We start from the raw sequence: 20,645 nt of genomic DNA on the forward strand, positions 1-20,645 counted from the left end.
GCAGCTCCACAGCGACACCTGCTGTCTGTCAGCTGAGCTTACACCTGTCACTCCCTGTGATGACGCTCTGCTGCCCCCTGCCGGCTCACAGAGAGACGCACAGATAGACAGATCTGTGAGTGTGTGTGTGAGGGGGGGGGGGGGGGGGGGGGGGGCGGGGGGCGGGGTATTTGTTTGGAAAGTTGCAGTGTTCCACAGCTCTGTTGACACTTTAGTTTATCCTGTACTTACTTTTCTCTGCTTCAGTACTCGGATACATTTTAGTGCTGCTACCTGTTTACTTTTATTGCAGTAAAGTATTTGTCCAGCAGGGGCAGAAAAACATCAGAATACACAAACACACACACACACACACGCACACACACACACACACACACACACAGGGTGAGTCACCAGTGTGAATAGAGGGGTGTGTTTGTGTTTATTCGTGTGTATTTGTTTGTTCCAGATCCAGAACCACAGCTCCCAGTGAGACCAGTGAAAACTGCGCTTCCTGCTTCATCAGCTGTGCTGTGTGTGACGACTTCAGGCTTCACTGAAGGTGGCAGTGACACCTCCCCCTCTGACCTCCAAGTGTTTATTAATTTAATTATTACTAATATCAGATACTCGTCATCCTCACAATCATCATCATGTTTGGAGTGTGTGTGTGTGTGTGTGTGTGTGTGTGTGCTGCTTTGGGAAGACAGCCCATAAAGAACACACTGATAGTATCAATAATCCGTCAATAATCCAGTTTGAGTGTCTGTGGGAGTAAAAAAATATTTTCTTCAAACCAAAATTGATTTGAAAATGTAGTTTGCATGGTGACGCCCCCCCCCCACACACACCAAAATACACACAGACTGGGTGTGTGAGCCACAGTGTGTGAGTCAGTGTGGGTGTGTGTGGAGGGGGGGCTGGACGTGGGAACAGGACGAAGCTTGGGACTTAAAACTCTCGTACTGACACAGCGGCGTCATTGAGTGTGTGTGTGTGTGTGTGTGTGCGCGCAGCTCTCAGGTAAGCTCAGGTGTGTCAACACCTCTCTCTGTTCTCACGTTAACCGTCTGCGTTGAGGTTTTAGTTTCGACCGACAGACGAGGAAATCAAACCAGGAAATGAAACAGGAAGTTAACCTGAAGGCTAAAACTCTCCTGGAGACGTTCACTTCCTGTTTGTTTCACTTTGTGAGAGTGAAGGTGAAGAAAGACGACATGAGAAGAGCAGAAAAAACATCTGTGGTGTTTACTTGGTCATGTGATGATCATGCAGGACTCTGTGTGACTGTGAACGATTGAATTCAACCTTTATTTACACCGAGAGAGACGACAGTGAGGAGAGAAAGCGGATCAATGAATAGAAACAGAAGAAAAGTCTGTCGCACCGATCACGTGACGATACGGCACTTCAGTAAAAGTACAGCAGTATTAGTAGTAACATGAAGTTAAAGTATCAAAAGTAAAATACTCCCTTTGAGAAAAAGGACTTTTGATTTATTGTGAATGAGACATTGAAAGTCAAAGAAAAGGATTGAGTGATTCTTTGTGTTCGTTTGTTTAAGTGAACATTTCAGAAATGAACCAACAAAAAGTGACCTGAATACACGAGAAGCCCCGACAACAATCAAGACATCACACCGATGTTAGCAGTACTGGCTTTATTCAAGTACTGTACTGAAGTACAGTTTTGAGGTACTTATTGAGGCTTCTACTCTTCCACATTTCTCTATAGATTCAGATGATCAATACAAAATCTGATCAGTGAGTTATGTCGTATTTTTACAGATTATTCTCAAACGAGTCGTTCTGCACAATGAGTACTTTTACTTTTGGTACTTTAAGTGTATTTTGATAATAATACTTCTGTACTGAAGTACAATGTTGAATGCAGGACTCTAGCCTGGAACAGAGTGTGTGTACTCTGTGGTATTAATACTTTCACTGAAGTAAAATCCTCTGGGGCTCCACCAGCTGATGAACAGAGAGTCAGGAGACAAAGACGTAGAACAAACGTGTCCTCGTGTCCTCAGACCCCTGCAGGACAGACGCCCTGTCCCTGGAACTTTGAAAATGAAATCTGAGCTTTTTCAAATGAAAGTCAGTAAATAAACTCAGAGAACGACGAAGACGAGGGTGAAGTCATTCCAGTTGCATGACTGCTGTCTTCTTCGTCTTCCTGTTCGTGTCAGGACTCGTCCACCACGCCCTCGGACCAGGTTTTCCTCTGCTGCAGCTCTCACACGTCTCCTGTGTTTCAGACCTGAGAGGAGCAGCATGAGCGTGAGTGTGTTTCTGATCTTTCTCCTCTTCGTCAGTGTTTCATTCCTCTTCATCTACCTGCTGTTTCATGTTCTTTGACTTTCCATCGATCCCGTCTCAGAACACAGTCAGAACAGTGGAATGAACCAGCTCTTCATCACATTTAGCTTGAATGGGAATGAAAGTCTGAATGAAAGCTTGTTCATTAGTCTCAGCGTGTCCTGTTCGACACCTCGCTCACCTGCCGACACTCGCTCACCTGCCGACACTCGCTCACCTGCGCTGTTTTCATGTGCACGTTGAAACGTTTGATGGGAAACGGACCGAGCGAGTGAGTCACGTGACTCAAACGTCACTCGTTGGAAACATCACGTGTGGAGCGACGATGAGGAGAAATGTCTGATTTCCGTCACGGGTTCATCGTTTGACCTTTGAATGACGTCGTCCGGTTGCGTCTCTTCTTCTGTGGTGGTGTGATGGCAGCGACCAGAGAATCAGCTCCACCTGCTGTTTGTCTCCGTCAGCGAATCATGTTACAGCAGGATGGAGACAAACAGTCAGTCGGGTTTAGTTTCATGACTTTATGGTAAACGTGGACGAAACCTGAGTCCGTCAGCAGAGTTCAGATTTCATCAGGTCTGAGTGACTGCAGGTGTGTTTACCTGCTGTGTGTGTGTCTGTGTGTGAGTGTGTGTGTGTGTGTCTGTGTGTGTGAGTGTGTCTGTGTCTGTGTGTGTCTGTGTGTCTGCGTGTGTGTGTGTGTGTGTCTCTGTGTGTGTGTGTTGCATTCATCTCTAAAACTAACACCTTCATACAGAACATTCCTGATGAGTGTGCTACTAACACACCCTGAACCGTGTGAACCACACACACACACACACACACTGCACCATGCTGTGTTCAGGGACAGCTCGGACAGATGTATTTTGGGTCATCAACACAACTGTGTTATTCTCAGCAGAAGCTCAGTGAATCTGCTCAGAGAGGCTGGAGTTTAATCACAGCGACATCTGGTGGATGTTAGAGGAAGTGCAGTCAGTTTCTCACTTCCTGTCTTTCTTCACTTCCTTCTTCCCCTCTGCAGCAGAGAAGTGACCAACCAGGTGCCTGTCCTGGGCAAACCAGAAATCCTGTCTGGCCAGGTACAGTTCTTCATCATCATCATCATCATCTTTGTTTTCTATTGCTTTTTCTTTATCGTTTCATACTGAAAGCCCAACAGTGAAGAAGTTTTATGTGATAGATGATTTATATTCTTCTGATGACACTAGTTTTTCTAAATGGTGCAGGATAGAGGTCTTCATGGGTCCAGTATTTCGATCTCAATCCAAAATTAATCAGTAGAAACCTGGTGTGTAAATTCATTTTCAAACAACTTTTCTGCTGGATGTAAAAAATACTGCAGACGAAAATAAGTCAAAGGTCGTCAACAGTTCCATCTCTATGGTTCTGACCACCAGGCGAAGTCAGAGTATCACCTGACGAAAGTCCAATTAGAAAACTGAGAGTCAGACAACAATGGAAAACAGAATAAAGCTGGTCTAAAGAAGACAGGATGTCTTTGTGTGAAAACCAGGTTCAGGTCCGCCCTCTGCTAACCCCACCTGGCCTGGATGTCAACCATCGGCTAACCCCACCTGGCCTGGAGGTCAACCATCGGCTAATCCCACCTGGCCTGGAGGTCAACCATCGGCTAATCCCACCTGGCCCGGAGGTCAACCAGCTGCTAACCCCACCTGGCCTGGAGGTCAACCATCGGCTAATCCCACCTGGCCCGGAGGTCAACCAGCTGCTAACCCCACCTGGCCTGGAGGTCAACCATCGGCTAATCCCACCTGGCCCGGAGGTCAACCAGCTGCTAACCCCACCTGGCCCGGAGGTCAACCATCTGCTAACCCCACCTGGCCTGGAGGTCAACCAGCTGCCAACCCCACCTGGCCTGGAGGTCAATCTGGAAATGGAGGAGTCTGGCCCTGCCCACCTGCCTGTCCCACTGTACCTGGAGGGTGGCCCAGTCCTTCACCTGGCCCTGTTGCCCCCCAGCAGAGACTGGTGAGAAAGAGTGATGGTTTGATAGATGGATAGTTAGATGGATCGATGGATGGATGGGTAGTTAGATGAAGTGATGAATGAATGGATGGATGGTGTGATGGATGGATGGGTGGCCTGATGAATGGACGGTGTGATTGATTGATGGATGTGGGGATGGACAGAGTGATGGGTAGATGGGCGGAGTGATGAAGTGATGGATGGATGGATGGATAGTGTGATGGATAAATGGTGTGATGAAATTGACACCTGTTGCCTTGTTAACAGGAGATTCCGTACAACCAGACTCTTCCTGCTGGAGTTTATGACAAACTGCTCATCACCATCACTGGAACCATCAAAGCCCACGCTGACAAGTCAGTATGAACACTTCAGTATTAAGGATGATAGAAGGATGATAGAAGGATGATAGATGGATGATAGAGGGATGATAGAGGGATGATAGAGGGATGATAGATGGATGATAGAAGGATGATAGAGGGATGATAGATGGATGGATAGAGGGATGATAGAGGGATGATAGATGGATGGATAGAGGGATGATAGAAGGATGGATAGAAGGATGATAGAAGGATGATAGATGGATGGATAGAAGGATGATAGAAGGATTGATAGAAGGATGATAGATGGATGGATAGATGGATGATAGAAGGATGATAGAAGGATTGATAGAAGGATGATAGATGAATGGATAGAGGGATGATAGAAGGATGGATAGAAGGATGATAGAGGGATGGATAGAAGGATGATAGAAGGATGGATAGAAGGATTGATAGAAGGATGATAGAAGGATGATAGATGGATGGATAGAAGGATGATAGAAGGATGGATAGAAGGATGATAGATGGATGATAGAAGGATGATAGAAGGATGATAGATGGATGATAGAAGGATGGATAGAAGGATGATAGATGAATGGATAGAGGGATGATAGAAGGATGGATAGAAGGATGATAGAGGGATGGATAGAAGGATGATAGAAGGATGGATAGAAGGATTGATAGAAGGATGATAGAAGGATGATAGATGGATGGATAGATGGATGATAGAAGGATGGATAGAAGGATGATAGATGGATGATAGAAGGATGATAGAAGGATGATAGATGGATGATAGATGGATGGATAGAAGGATGATAGAAGGATGATAGATGGATGATGGAAGGATGATAGAAGGATGATAGATGGATGGATAGAAGGATGATAGAAGGATGGATAGAAGGATGATAGATGGATGATAGAAGGATGGATAGAAGGATGATAGAAGGATGATAGAAGGATGGATAGAAGGATGATAGAAGGATGATAGAGGGATGGATAGAGGGATGATAGAAGGATGGATAGAAGGATGATAGATGGATGATAGATGGATGATAGAAGGATGGATAGAAGGATGATAGAAGGATGATAGAAGGATGATAGATGGATGATAGAAGGATGATAGATGGATGATAGATGGATGGATAGAAGGATGATAGAAGGATGATAGATGGATGATAGATGGATGATAGATGGATGGATAGAGGGATGATAGAGGGATGATAGATGGATGGATAGAGGGATGATAGAGGGATGATAGATGGATGATAGATGGATGATAGAAGGATGATAGAGGGATGATAGAGGGATGATAGATGGATGGATAGAGGGATGATAGAAGGATGGATAGAAGGATGATAGAGGGATGGATAGAAGGATGATAGAAGGATGATAGATGGATGGATAGAAGGATGATAGAAGGATTGATAGAAGGATGATAGATGGATGGATAGATGGATGATAGAAGGATGATAGAAGGATTGATAGAAGGATGATAGATGGATGATAGATGGATGATAGATGGATGGTAGAAGGATGATAGAAGGATGGATAGAGGGATGATAGATGGATGGATAGAGGGATGATAGAAGGATGGATAGAAGGATGATAGAGGGATGGATAGAAGGATGATAGAAGGATTGATAGAAGGATGATAGAAGGATGATAGATGGATGGATAGAAGGATGATAGAAGGATGGATAGAAGGATGATAGATGGATGATAGAAGGATGATAGAAGGATGATAGATGGATGATAGAAGGATGGATAGAAGGATGATAGATGAATGGATAGAGGGATGATAGAAGGATGGATAGAAGGATGATAGAGGGATGGATAGAAGGATGATAGAAGGATGGATAGAAGGATTGATAGAAGGATGATAGAAGGATGATAGATGGATGGATAGATGGATGATAGAAGGATGGATAGAAGGATGATAGATGGATGATAGAAGGATGATAGATGGATGATAGAAGGATGATAGAAGGATGATAGATGGATGATAGAAGGATGATAGATGGATGATAGATGGATGGATAGAAGGATGATAGAAGGATGATAGATGGATGATGGAAGGATGATAGAAGGATGATAGAAGGATGATAGATGGATGGATAGAAGGATGATAGAAGGATGGATAGAAGGATGATAGATGGATGATAGAAGGATGGATAGAAGGATGATAGAAGGATGATAGAAGGATGGATAGAAGGATGATAGAAGGATGATAGAGGGATGGATAGAGGGATGATAGAAGGATGGATAGAAGGATGATAGATGGATGATAGATGGATGATAGAAGGATGGATAGAAGGATGGATAGAAGGATGATAGAAGGATGATAGATGGATGATAGAAGGATGATAGATGGATGATAGATGGATGGATAGAAGGATGATAGAAGGATGATAGATGGATGATGGAAGGATGATAGAAGGATGATAGATGGATGGATAGAAGGATGATAGAAGGATGATAGATGGATGATGGAAGGATGATAGAAGGATGATAGATGGATGGATAGAAGGATGATAGAAGGATGGATAGAAGGATGATAGATGGATGATAGAAGGATGGATAGAAGGATGATAGAAGGATGATAGAAGGATGGATAGAAGGATGATAGAAGGATGATAGAGGGATGGATAGAGGGATGATAGAAGGATGGATAGAAGGATGATAGATGGATGATAGATGGATGATAGAAGGATGGATAGATGGATGGATAGAAGGATGATAGAGGGATGATAGAAGGATAGATAGATGGATGGATAGAAGGATGATAGAAGGATGATAGAAGGATGGATAGATGGATGACAGAAGGATGGATAGATGGATGGATAGAAGGATGATAGATGGATGATAGAAGGATGGTAGAAGGATGGATAGATGGATGGATAGAAGGATGATAGAGGGATGATAGAAGGATGGATAGAAGGATGATAGATGGATGATAGAAGGATGATAGATGGATGATAGAAGGATGATAGATGGATGATAGAGGGATGGATAGAAGGATGATAGATGGATGATAGAGGGATGGATAGAAGGATGATAGATGGATGGTAGAAGGATGATAGAAGGATGGATAGATGGATGGATAGAAGGATGATAGAAGGATGGATAGATGGATGACAGAAGGATGGATAGATGGATGGATAGAAGGATGATAGATGGATGATAGAAGGATGGATAGATGGATGATAGAAGGATGGATAGATGGATGGATAGAAGGATGGATAGAAGGATGATAGAAGGATGATAGAAGGATGACAGAAGGATGGATAGATGGATGGATAGAAGGATGATAGAGGGATGATAGAGGGATGATAGATGGATGATAGAAGGATGATAGAAGGATGATAGATGGATGACAGAAGGATGGATAGATGGATGGATAGAAGGATGATAGATGGATGATAGAAGGATGATAGATGGATGGATAGAAGGATGATAGAAGGATGATAGAAGGATGGATAGATGGATGGATAGAAGGATGATAGAGGGATGATAGAAGGATGATAGAAGGATGATAGATGGATGATAGATGGATGGATAGAAGGATGATAGAAGGATGATAGAAGGATGGATAGATGATGATAGAAGGATGATAGAAGGATGGACAGATGATGGATAGAAGGATGATAGAAGGATGATAGAAGGATGATAGAAGGATGGATAGATGGATGACAGAAGGATGGATAGATGGATGATAGAGGGATGATAGAGGGATGATAGATGGATGATAGATGGATGGATAGAAGGATGATAGAGGGATGATAGAGGGATGATAGAAGGATGATAGAAGGATGATAGAAGGATGGATAGATGGATGACAGAAGGATGGATAGATGGATGGATAGAAGGGTGTATGCATGTCTTACACAGTTTTGAACTGTGGGTTCAAGACTTTGTAAACATCCTGTAATGCAGCTGGACAGTCTGGTGGATTTAGCATGTCTGGTTGTTTTTCAGGATCACAGTGGATCTGACCACAGCACGCGACTTGGCCTTCCATTTCAACCCTCGCTTCAACGAGTGTGGCAATAAGGTGATAGTCAGGAACAGCTGCATCAACAATCAGTGGGGGCGAGAAGAGAGAGATCTCGAGCGGTTCCCGTTTGTCCAGGGGCAGTCATTCGAGGTCAGATATTTGATTCATACCACTAAGAATATTCATATCTTTCAGTCCTTGCTTGTTTGACTCTCAGGTGTCAGAGGGTTCCTGAATGCACCATGAAGTGTGGTGACAGGGCCAGTCTGTGATCAGGTTGATGACACTTGGTGGTTTTGTGGTTGCAGCTGAAGATCCTCTGCACCAACAACGAGTTTAAGGTGGCCGTCGACAACGCTCACCTACTGGAGTTTAAACACCGGATCACCGACCTGAGATCCATCAATGCACTGAACATCTACAATGACCTCACCCTGTCCAAGGTCCACATGGAGAGTCTGAACAGTGTATAAATGCATTAGATCTGCTGGGAATCTCCTGAAAGTCCACCAGGGATCTGCCAGGGATCCACCAATGATATAGTGGGGATCCATCAGAGATCTACTGAAGATAATAAGTGGATCAATTTTAGATTCTCAGTAATCTACTGTAGATCTGCAGGAGATCATCATTATATCTCAAATAGACCTGTAGATCCTGAGTAGATTTACAGGGACCCACCATAGATGCAGAGAAGATCATCATTAAATGATTGTAGATCATCATCAGTAGATCTGCAGTAGATCTTCAGTTAATCCAAAATATATCTTGAGTAGGTCTGTAGATGATGATGATGATGATGATGGTAAGGTTAGTGTAACACATTCATATATACATACATATACAAGGTTCTCAGTGGATCCTCTTGTACTTCTGTTCCTGTGTTTGACTCATATAAAAGGTCTCGATCTTAAATTTGTTGGAGTTTGTCTGTTTTTATCTGTGCAGCAAGACAGGATCAAACCCTGACCCCCTTTACTCTAAGTGCTGATCCTGGTTGGTAAAGGAAAGGAGAGTAATTCTTTATTTAAAAAAGAGAAGAGTCACTTTTGTATAAAACTAAGACGCAGTGTCTCTGACAAATCACTCTGATCAACAAACCTGCTCTGGTTTCCCTGATTCTACTGGTTCAACTGGCTCTGGGTCTCCTGGTTCTTCTGGTTCTTCTGCTTCTTCTGGCTCTGCTTCTTCTGGTTCTCCTGGATCTTCTGGTTCTGGTTCTCCTGGCTCTGTCTGTTTGGTATATTTTTCCATTGCCTTTTCAGTCGCCTCTCAGATGAGTTATTGATTGGCAGGAGGGAAAATATTGCTTATGTTGTTGTGTCTGTGGAATTTACACATTGAGATATTGATATTTACAATAAAACACAAAGATGCAATATTATATTCAAATTTAGTAACAGTGTTTTGAGTAGTTAGTTCAACTTGCTGCACTTCTTCATTCAAAAGATTTTTATTTCCATTTCACAGCCGCAGCGTTAAACGATGTAAATGAAAGGAACAATCAAATCTTATGAAAGGAAATACAAAACAGAAAGAAAAATAAAATAGAAATAAACTAATAAATAGAATGCGGATTATATTCCAAATGTGCTCATACATGTAATCATAATACTTCGTGTGTGTGTGTGTGTGTGTGTGTGTGTGTGTGTGTGTGCGTGCGTGTGCTCGTTTTTCTTCAACGTTTTTGTTTTGTACAGACGCAGCTTCATACGTCATGACGCAGCTGCTCCAGCTGACGTCGCTCTGCTCGGTCCGTAGATGTTAGCTTAGAGGAGCGTACAGGTTCAGCAGGAGCGGTGCTCCGTTTAAACCGCGATGTAACATTTTAAAGCAACATTTAATCAGCGAGCAGAAAGAGGCGACAGTGGAAGGTTTTAAGACATAACGGGACAAACCGGGAAAAGAGGAACTGAGTGTTTTTCGTCGCTGCCAGCAGCTTTTTTCTCCAGCGGACAGAGACGGAGAGATTTCCTCCCTCAGGTTAGTTTGACCCCCGGCCTCTTCTCCGTCTGTCTGTTAGCTTCTTATGCTAAAACCGTGTGTGTTTGTGTGAAAACAAACCGGGGGAAACACTGTCAGATTTGTTCTAAAATAACCTTTGTTCCGTTCAAATGTCGACACACTGTTTTCCTTAGCCACAGAGGCTAGGCTAGTCAGTTAGCCAGGTGTATCATGGCTTCAGACTGCCGCAGCTAGTAGCATGCTAGTTAGCGCTATGGCTAGCAAAGTTGGTAACTTATCTGGGAAGTCAGCTGTGGTGACAGACTGGTTTGTCTGTTAGCAGAATGTTCATCCGTCTCTTCTGGTAAACCGAGCGGACTGTAGCGTCGGTTTGAGGTGTCTTTCCTGCTAATTATCGCTGATATTCGCTGTGTGGAAGGCCTCGGACGTTGTTTGTGATCCGGACTGAAGTTTACAGCAGCTGTCAGAGCTATGCTACGTTAGCTAGCCGAGCTGTTAGCTTCAGACTGCAGCTGTCTGCCAGTCTCTCTCTGTGGGCCTGAACTGGTTCAGTCTGCAGTTTGTTTTCCTGCTCTGAGCTGCAGCTGTAGGTTAGTAGAGCTGGTTAACACGGTTACTAGTAGAGGACTAGTTAACTGATCTCCCTGCTTCTGTCTGGGGGACTGCTAACCTGCGTTTATGATTAAAATGGGTTCAAGGTTATCTGTATTGTTCCAGTGGGGGATTTTTTTATCCAGCAAGTGTTCCTATGATGAGAGAATATTAGATGACAACAACAGCAACCTTAATTCACATTACTAGTAAATGGAAACGGAAATTCATACCAAATATATGTAAGAGTGCTCGTGTGCCACATGTTACCAGCATAGTGCGAACAGTGCAACCAGATTACTGACTTCCATCAAGTATACCAATAGAACCTGGATTAAGGAGACGTGGAGTCCTTTATTCCTCTGCACAGGTACCTCAGCGACCTGAGGGCAGTAACCGAAACAGGCCGCTGTAACTTCAGCCCCCCCGAAGGACCTGTCTGTTAAAGTGACCGAAGCTCGGCCAGTGAGACTCCTGTAAAATAGATTCATCATCTCAGTAAAGACATTAAAAGAGTGGATTCAAACACAGTCTGTTATCAGGAACGGTTCCTACGTCACTGATATCCTCACCTCACAGCCGGCAGTGGGCTCGGTGGCGACTTCCTGAATCAGCTGTTGTTGACATTTAAATGGAGGAAAGACTCATCACACCACAAACTCATCCAGCATCACGGCTCAGAGCGAGCATCGACGCTCCTCGAGTCCGAAACAGACGCAGCAGATACTGGACTCACTAAGTGCCTCAACGATCCACCGGTTTTCACGATCCTTTGTGATTCGTTCCTGTCTGTTGAGTAATTCACTAATCACCCAGCAGTCTCAGATCGCTGAGCTGTGTTTCTCAGATTCACCGAACACGTCTGACGTGATTTTATTGCTCAGTAGAAGTACGAGTGATCTTCAGTGAGCTTCAGGAACCTGGATGTTTGTCTCCCCGTCTACAGGATGACAGTGTGTTTGCCTCCTGGTGTCCCTTCTGTAACCGGTGGAGTTAGGGTTCCAGCTCCTGAAGCTGCAGAACCCTGTCGTGTCTGTGCCGGTTTTTATTATCGTCATTATTTGTTGTCTTGTGCTGCGGCTCTAATGAGCTGGAAACATGAAACTCGGCCCCATCGCTGAAAATGATGTGTGAGAGCTGCCTAATCGTCCAGATGGTGGCCCTTTTTTTCTGTGTAACAGGTACATCAGAAACCTGGACCTGGTGTTCACACTCCACAACATCTTGGTTTCTGTTGGAGCACTACAGTAGAGTAGTGTGTCCATGTTTGTGTTTGCTTTCACCGAACACGACCAGAACGATCAGTCAGTGAATCGATCATCGGCTGTTTCAGTGATTGATTAATCGTCGAGAGAGAAGCTCTGCTGGCGGTGTCTTCAGTGTGTCACATTTTTCTCGGTTGTCAGTCAGTGAACTGAGTCTCTTTGAGTTTTGGACTGTTGGTCATCTGCAGCCCCCCTGGACTCGGCCCTGCAGATGGACTGCAGGTCTGATGCCTCGTCGGTCTGCAGGCTGACGTCTCTGCAGTCCGGTCACAGCAGGACGCTGAGCAGGCGGAGCTCACCTTCAGGTTCAGTCCTCAAACTGAGCCAGAACAGAGTCTCCGCCCGAAGCGTCCACTGGTGAGTGCTGATCCTGCCGGGGAGGAATATCCAGACCCAGACATTACCAGATCTGCTTCTGGTTCTGTGATGTGGTGACGTCTGGACTCTCAGACCTCAACGTGTGATCAGCTGATCAGAGATTGATGCCACGCTGCAGTGAAGCCGGGACCGGGTGCTGTAGTCTTGGAGTGATGTGTGATACTGGTCTCGGGACGTCGGTCTGTTCCAGAGGGTGAACTGGCTGAGAAATGGTTTGAAGTAGTAATGGATGACTTCAGAGTGAACCTGGCTCGTTGCCAGGGGTCGGCAGATTAATCCACCATCGATGTCCGCGGTCTGGACTCTGAGAAGCTTTTCTTTGTCATATATGTAGATACACAGTAGATCTGTTGTCTTTCAGCTGCTGTCTGTCTGTCCACAGCGGGACGCCACACTGTGTTCAGGCCTCTTGAACGGGACTCTAACTGACCGACTCATTTCCTCCTCCCAAACCTCTCGTCCCACTTCCTGTATTTTCTGATCACTTCCTGTCGAGGCCGCCAGTTCAGACGTCTTGTTTGATTGATTGATCTGATCCGTGATTGGTAGCTGTTCCTGTAAATAGTTTTGTCGCTGTACTTTGAACTTTGACCTGTGATGAAGCAACCAGCTGTCAGGCTGTAAACACACCGTTTACTGAGGATTCAAACCCAAACACACGTTCCTCCTTGAAGCGCCGTCTGGAAAATCGTTCTACACTCAAATAAGTAAATGATGCATTGTTTAGCAGAACCTCTGATGTTCTGTTATTCTCCATTTTTGCCGATAAAGGAAAGGACAAACCTCAAATATAGCAGCCGCTGAGAACGCAGTTTAAGAAAAATCTAAACTGGAAGAAGAAGAAGGTCGTTGCTTCCTCCTTTTCTTTATGTTCTTATCACCTCTAACTTACACAATGAATAACTCAACTTTTAGCAGCAAATAACATGAAAATATCCGAGAAAACATTCGTAAAACTGCTCTAATGAACTTCAAAGCAGACCACAGGATCTGCTCCGTTCATCTGTTTTCTGTCCGTTGATGTTAACGTTTAGTTTAAAGTCCATGAAGAGATTCTGTTGGCCGACAGCAGAGCAGAACTTCTCAGTGAACCTCTGGATTTTGTTTTGTCGTGTTCCTCCTCTTCCCGCTCTCTTTTACTTCCAGATTTGTTATTGTTTCCAACAATGAGAAATGTGTTGTTGACTCTTCTACCTGTTAACATTCAGCTCACCTGCAGATTCAGGACTGTGGGGGCCAACGTGGGGAAACATGCTCTGTGTTGTCACAGGACTTCACTGCTTTACGTTCTCTCTCCATGTGAACGTGCACGTCCTCTTTTTATTTCTGTCGGCTCACTGAACGCTGATCTCAGAACATCGCCGGCGAGCCTGGACCACCGTCTCCTCAGACACAGCATTCATACTGGTCTCAGTTCAGTCACAGCTTTCAGGCTCTGCAAGACAAAACAAAGCAAGCACAGGTGAGACTGACGCTGTGACTCCAGCCAGGACTCACCTGCACACAGACTGCACACATCTGGACTGTGTGTGTGTGTGTGTGTGTGTGTGTGTGTGTGTGTGTGTGTGTGTGTGTGTTTAAAGTAGCTGTGCCCCCCCCTCTCTCCACACACACAAACACACACAGCATTTTGGTGTTTTCCCAGCATGCCTTGTGGTTTGGGTAGTGGAGGGTGTGGTCGTCTGGGTGAACAGGCTGAAACAAGTTCCAGACTGTTTAATAGAGCAACTGAGGCTACTGCTGCTATTTCACTCCGGCCAATCACAGATCACACAGGGCTGTAAACACAGTCACATGACTCAGACAGCTGCTTGTTCTCTCCTCTCCTCCATAAAGTTGTTCTTCTTGTGACAGACAATTTAAAACCAGAACAGTCCAGATCTGAGCCGCAGAGGTAAAGATATCCTGACTTTGACTCCAGAGACACTGGAGCCTACATTTCCCATGATGCACCTGCCACACTCCTCCTGTTTTTATACATTTATTACATATATTAATCTTAAGCGTGATTGGACGATAGTGTGAGTCAGTGGGAGGTCAGAGGTTGTCAGCGTTCAGATGGTATAATCTCACTCTGTAGAGTTTATTTCAATGCTCAGGTGGAGCCAAACGGGTGGAGTTAAGCACTCAAATGACAAATCCTAAAGACGTGTATGTGTGTGAAGACATCCTAATGCAGTGTCCAAAATTAGCTGCCGCCACTCACCAAGTTCAAGTCAAAAGCTGTGTCAGCAGATAAAATGTGTGATGTCATCGGTGGGTTGCTGAAACAGACCCACATGACTCCAAACCGTCATCACTGCTGCACCTAAGATGACCGAACGTGGTTTGCTTTGCATGCAGCGTGTGACTGTCGGTGATTCTTTGATTGGCCCTCGCCGTGCACCGTCGCCGTGGTTCTCCAGCCACTCGCTCAGTGTTCCTGCTGGTGACTTTGATCTGTGCTGACTTCTGTTCAGGCAGCTCAGTGATGGTTCACTGGTGAACGGAGGAACGTGGTGACATCTTCCAAATGAGCCAACTGAAGGAGCCCTCCAGTACTTCATTGACTTTTTGTTGTTCTTTGCTTCACGCTGAAACATCTACAGCAGTAAAATGCAGCATCCACATTAATGCAGCAGGAATATTAATCCACAAACATCAGAGATGATGAGAAACACTGACAGGAACATTTTACTGATACACCAACACTCTGACTTTAATAATACTCACATACTGTTACTTCAGTCAGGTTTTGAATGCAGGACTGGTACTCTGGTGGAGTATTTTCACAGTGTGGTTTTAGTACTTTCACTGCAGCCAAGGATCTGGATAGTTCCTCTACTGTCAAATACTGGCGTCCACAGCAGGAAGGGTAGCTTGTAGCATGTAGCAGAATAATGTGCTGCAGACTGGGCCGGCTGCTCCAGGGGTCAACTCCCCACTGGTAACCAGTGGCAACACACCCACACCAGTACAGAGTCATGTGTAGTTATCACACAGCGTGGGCGTCCCAGACCCATCGACCCCTACAGAGAGAGCTCGATCAGCTGATTAGCTGGGTGGCACACACACACACACACACACACACACACACACACACACACACACACACACACACAGTAACAGGAACACACAGTCTCGGGTTGGATTTCTCTCTTCAGTGAATTTCTCTGAACGTCACAGTTTAAACGTCTTTATGTGTCTGAAGTTTGAATCCTGTAAATTTGTTCTTCATGAGATGAAGCTCTGCTGTCTGTCTGCGTGCCTGTTTTTAAAGCATGTTTAATCAGTGCATTAAAAACCGGACTAGAAATGAGTAAATGAGAAGACTTCCTGTTGTCTGAGGTGTAGATTCACTGCGTGTTGGAACACGTCCCAGCATGCAACAGTGCTGTGTCCTGATTGGTTCCTGTGAATGGTTTCTATGTGTTTTCCACAAAATCTGGACCAGCTACAGATTTGTTAATGTGTGTGTGTGTGTGTGTGTGTGTGTTTTCCTGCAGTGTGTCTTCAGGGGGAGGAGCCAGAGGACACATTTTGGTCACGGTTTGATTTTGTTTCCTTTGTGGGAGGAGTCACCATGAATGCCTGAGAGATGTGAACCTGAAGGATCACAGGAGCCGTCACTCGAACCAGGACCGTGCCCCCAACACCGCCAGCCAATCAGCACGCAGTCTGGAGGTAAAGCTACAGGTAGTGATGAGGTGTGACTGACATGCTGAAACATCCTGAAACACTCTGAAGCACCCTGAAACACTCTGAAACACTCTGAAACAACCTGAAACATCCTGAAACAGCCCGAAACACTCTGAAACACCATGAAACAACTTAAATGCTAACATCAGCGTGCTAACATGTGCACAGTGACAATGCTAACACGCCAATGCAAATATTATTTTTACCCTGTTGGACATCTTCGTTTAGCATGTTAGCATGTTAACATTTGCAAATTATCATGAAACACTTAAATGACCAACAGTTTAGGCTGATGGGAAAAGTTTTGCAGGTATTTGGTCATAAAAAACCTAATGATGGCGCTAGAGACTTAGTTATATCTGTTGATTGAGCTGCGACTGGAACATGTTAAATTAGCTGCTATTAATTTTGTCTCTCTGGCTGTCTCTCACTCTGTCTCTGTCTGTCTCTCTCTCAGGACCATCATGCACCTGAAGTCGTATCCTAAGCTTGTGCGCTCAGAGTTGCGTTTGGATGCCGTTGGTGTTCAGACGTTGTCCCAGCAGAGCAGTCTGTTTGTGAGCCAGCAGGGGGCCCTGCGGAGGACCTGCAGCAGTAACCATGGCAACATTAGCAGCAGCCGCCTCCCGCTCAGCGTCATCTCCGCCAACACGTTCCGCTGCAGCGGCACAGCAAGCAATGGCGGCAGCAGCGTGGCGTCGCTCTGGCTGAAGGCGTTGCCAAACACCACCCTGCAGCTCCTCCCTCCTCCGCCAAGCTACGAGAACGACACGCTCAGTCTGTACCAGACCACGGCGGTGGACGCCGATGCCCCGCTGGACATCTGGACCGTCATCAAGCCTGGACATGTCCGTGAGAAGATTGCCATCTTTGCTTCAGATGGGGGGCGGACAGATGGCGCTGGGGACAGGGAGCGCATCTCGACCAATGGCTCTAGCAATCGAGAAAGGACGCCGGCAGTGTGTGCGAACCACGCCGCCATGACGGGGATGCTACGGGCTGTGAAGGCAAAGGGAAGCTGGGAGGAAAACAGCAGTGCCAAGCGGCGCCGCAGGTCAGGAAACAGCCAGAACCTCCAGCAGGACCAGAGGACCCAGGTCCTGAATATACAGCAGCACACCCACAAAGAGTCCCCACGGCGCCCAGACCCGACTCAGCGGTCGGGGGACGGGCGGAGCGGAGGTGAGGTGGTGACGGCGGTGGTGGAGGAGGAGCAAAAGGTGTCAGTGGTGGAGATGGTGGCGTTCCTGGAGCAGAGAGTCAGCGAGCAGCAGCCGGACTCCAAACCTCTGCTCGCCCTCCAGAGGAGCTCCACCACCATCACGCTGTCCAGAGCTCTGCCCCCCGAGGTGAACGAGGGGTCGGACATCAGAGGGGAGGAGCCAGAGAGCATCAAGGTGTCAGACATGGTGGCCAGGCTGGAGTCTGAATGTCTGAGGAGGAGGACGGAGGGAGATCTGTCAAGGAGCAACAGCCTGAGGAGGACGGTGGGACGAGTCCTGCTAGCTACCAGGGACCAGATCTCAGCCCCCTGCCAATCTTCATCACCATCTCCAATGACATCATCATCTTCACCATCACTGCAAGGAGCTCAGAGTGCGAGCAGCGAGCCAATCATCTGCTCAGGAATACCCAGCACAGAGTCCTCTGCCTCAGTTCTGACCACGCCCCCCTCACCTGGCCTGACCACACCCCTCCCCACTCCCTCAGGTGAGGCTGCAGTCAAGGGCCAGGAGGGTGGAGGTCTGGAGACACAGACCCCGCCCCTCACACAGAACCCTCAATCTGAGGAGGCGGAGCCTCTGCCCGGCTTGTTGTTCCTGTCTCCCCCTCCTGCTGACTCCTCCCCTCCCCCTACAGACTCAGAACCACATCCCTCTTGCCACAGACTGACCTTAGACCCAGAGTCTGCCCCCCCTCAGCCCTGCCCCCCTCCTGATCACTCTGACTCTGGCAGCCAATCAGAGAGGAAGAGGAGGAGGAGAAAGGCTGACAGAGCTCAGGAGGAGGAGGTCGGCGGTGCGACTCCCTTCTCTGCCGTAGTGCCTGTGAGCCGGCGTGCGTCTGTGTCACAGGACTTCCTGGAGATGCGTCAGCGGCTGCAGCAGCTGCTGGAGCCGCAGCCTTACCTGGCCGTGCTGCCGCATCACCTGCTGGTGAAGATCTTCCTGCTGCTGCCGACGCAGAGCCTCGCCGCGCTCAAGTGCACCTGCCACTACTTCAAGTTCGTCATCGACAACTACGGTGTGCGGCCTGCCGACTCGCTGTGGGTATCTGACCCCCGTTACCGCGACGACCCCTGCAAACAGTGCAAGAAGCGGTACGGCCGCGGCGACGTGTCGCTGTGCCGCTGGCACCACAAGCCGTACTGCCAGGCGCTGCCGTACGGGCCCGGATACTGGATGTGTTGTCACGGCGCCCACAGGGACGCTCCCGGCTGCAACGTGGGTCTCCATGACAACCGCTGGGTGCCGGCGTTCCACAGCATCAATGTGCCGATCTACCGGAGGAGCCGCGAAGACGACTGAGAGCGGGTTCGGGGGTCGCTGATTCTGAGGAACATCGAACAGGTTTTATTTAAAACAGAAAAGTCTGAATCCAGTTTAAAGGGAAACAAATATTCGGTTCATCTGAAAGATGTTTTTAACTTGTGTTGTTGGTGAATCTTGACCTGTGGCGCCCCCTGCCGCTCAAACGTCTCCTCACAGCCATCACCTCATCGTCACGTCAGCCTCGTCCGCCGCTGCCTGGCGCTCGCTGACGTGTCATCAGTCAGCTCGTTAACAGCATCTCGTTGACAGCGTCTCGTTGGTGACGGGCAGCAGTCGGAGGGAGGAAGAGTCCCAGCCAGGACTCTTCTTCTTCTTCTATGACTGTCAGAGTCCGCGGCTGCTTCACTGCTGACATCACACCTGGAAGTAAATCACAATATACCAAACTGTTATATTTAATTATCTCTGACACTGTTTACTGTCAAAATGTTTCCGAACTACTTTACTTCAGTTTGTGCTCCTGAACACATCGTCAGTACATCAGAGTGACGGTGTGTTTAAGGAACACCCTGCTGAGCTTCTAACTGTGAATACGATGAGATCGCAGATTAAATAATAGATTGATTTCTCACGTCTGAACAGTGGATCGATCACCACTGCTTCGTCAATCAGGGTCAGATCATCCTCGTCAGCTGGACAGGTGATCATGTGATCGACACACTCGCCGACTCCTTGCGCGTTCATTTATTCTCCTTCAAACTGAAACGATGCGTCGCTCTGTCGAAGTTTGAGAATGCGTGTTCGCGTTTGGCTCGATGTGATGTGATGAGCAGTTTTCATCATTTGGACACTTGGACTAAACAGATAATCGGCCAATCAGAACCTTTACAGATGAATGAATAATGAAACAATGGTTCTGCTCACCTGTGAGGAGGCGGGGCTTCAGAGGGCACCATGTTTGGAGCCACAGTGACTCCACAGTAGATGAACTTTACCTGCACCTTGTTTGTGTTTACATTTGTACATAAATCATAAAGAGTTTATGAGCTCCTCTTTCACGACGTTTGTTCCTTCAATCAGCGGCTGAGTGATAATCATCAACAGGAAAAGAGGAAACGTGGCCTTGAGTCTCGAGACGATGCAATATTAAAACTGACTGTAGAGAAAAAAGAATATCAGGGGAGAAAAAAAATGACCTTTGACCTTCTGAGTGTTTTTTTTAAGGTGTGTTGGGTTTCTGTCTGCTGGCTGTTCCTGTTAAAAGATTTTGCTTGAATAAAGTGCTTTCTCATTGGTTCATTTGGGTTTAAAAAAAAAAAGACTTCTCGTCTTTTATTCCAACGTCTGACTGATTCGATCATTTCATTCATTTGTTGAGGAAAAAAGAGCGAGACACAGAATCAGGTGGACCTGACCCCTGGTGGACAGGTGTTCTGTTTATTTTACATCTTCTAGAAGAAAGTAATTATTTCAGTTTAACTGGAAACATTTTGTAAAACTTGTGTCCTCTGCAGGAGGACTGCATGTCCTCTTCCATATAGACGAATACGTGTGTCCCTCTTTATTTGTATAGTACTTTTGTACATGTTGGCATGACGTCATGTCCTCCACACCTGTCCACCAGGTGTAGCATCAGCTGATGAGAGATAATTGTGAGCTTAACGAGCTTTAAT

The 20,645-nt window shown here is 46.4% G+C and overlaps 2 protein-coding genes across 4 annotated transcripts; both read left to right on the forward strand.

Annotated features, from left to right (window-relative positions):
• Positions 1–871: 871 nt before the first annotated feature.
• Positions 872–9,997, forward strand: lgals3b (lectin, galactoside binding soluble 3b). 3 transcript variants are annotated; one of them, XM_041953719.1, is made up of 7 exons: positions 872–1,002; positions 2,171–2,261; positions 3,325–3,382; positions 3,817–4,292; positions 4,557–4,645; positions 8,585–8,753; positions 8,912–9,997. In XM_041953719.1, exons 2-7 carry the CDS (start codon positions 2,256–2,258, stop codon positions 9,074–9,076), a joined length of 963 nt encoding a protein of 320 aa, XP_041809653.1. In that variant the 5' UTR covers positions 872–1,002; positions 2,171–2,255; the 3' UTR covers positions 9,077–9,997. The 3 variants fall into 3 exon arrangements, with proteins under 3 accessions (XP_041809653.1, XP_041809654.1, XP_041809655.1); XM_041953720.1 differs by lacking the exon at positions 872–1,002 and adding an exon at positions 1,544–1,673; XM_041953721.1 differs by lacking the exon at positions 872–1,002 and having other exon boundaries at positions 1,840–2,261.
• A 375-nt stretch (positions 9,998–10,372) lies between these two features.
• Positions 10,373–20,279, forward strand: fbxo34 (F-box protein 34). Its single transcript, XM_041953905.1, has 3 exons — positions 10,373–10,586; positions 16,288–16,465; positions 16,938–20,279. The coding sequence occupies exon 3, from the start codon at positions 16,945–16,947 to the stop codon at positions 19,006–19,008; it is 2,064 nt and encodes a 687-aa protein (XP_041809839.1). The 5' UTR covers positions 10,373–10,586; positions 16,288–16,465; positions 16,938–16,944; the 3' UTR covers positions 19,009–20,279.
• Positions 20,280–20,645: the final 366 nt, after the last annotated feature.

This window comes from Chelmon rostratus, chromosome 15, assembly GCF_017976325.1.
Source record: "Chelmon rostratus isolate fCheRos1 chromosome 15, fCheRos1.pri, whole genome shotgun sequence".
NCBI classification, from domain to species: Eukaryota; Metazoa; Chordata; class Actinopteri; order Chaetodontiformes; family Chaetodontidae; genus Chelmon; species Chelmon rostratus.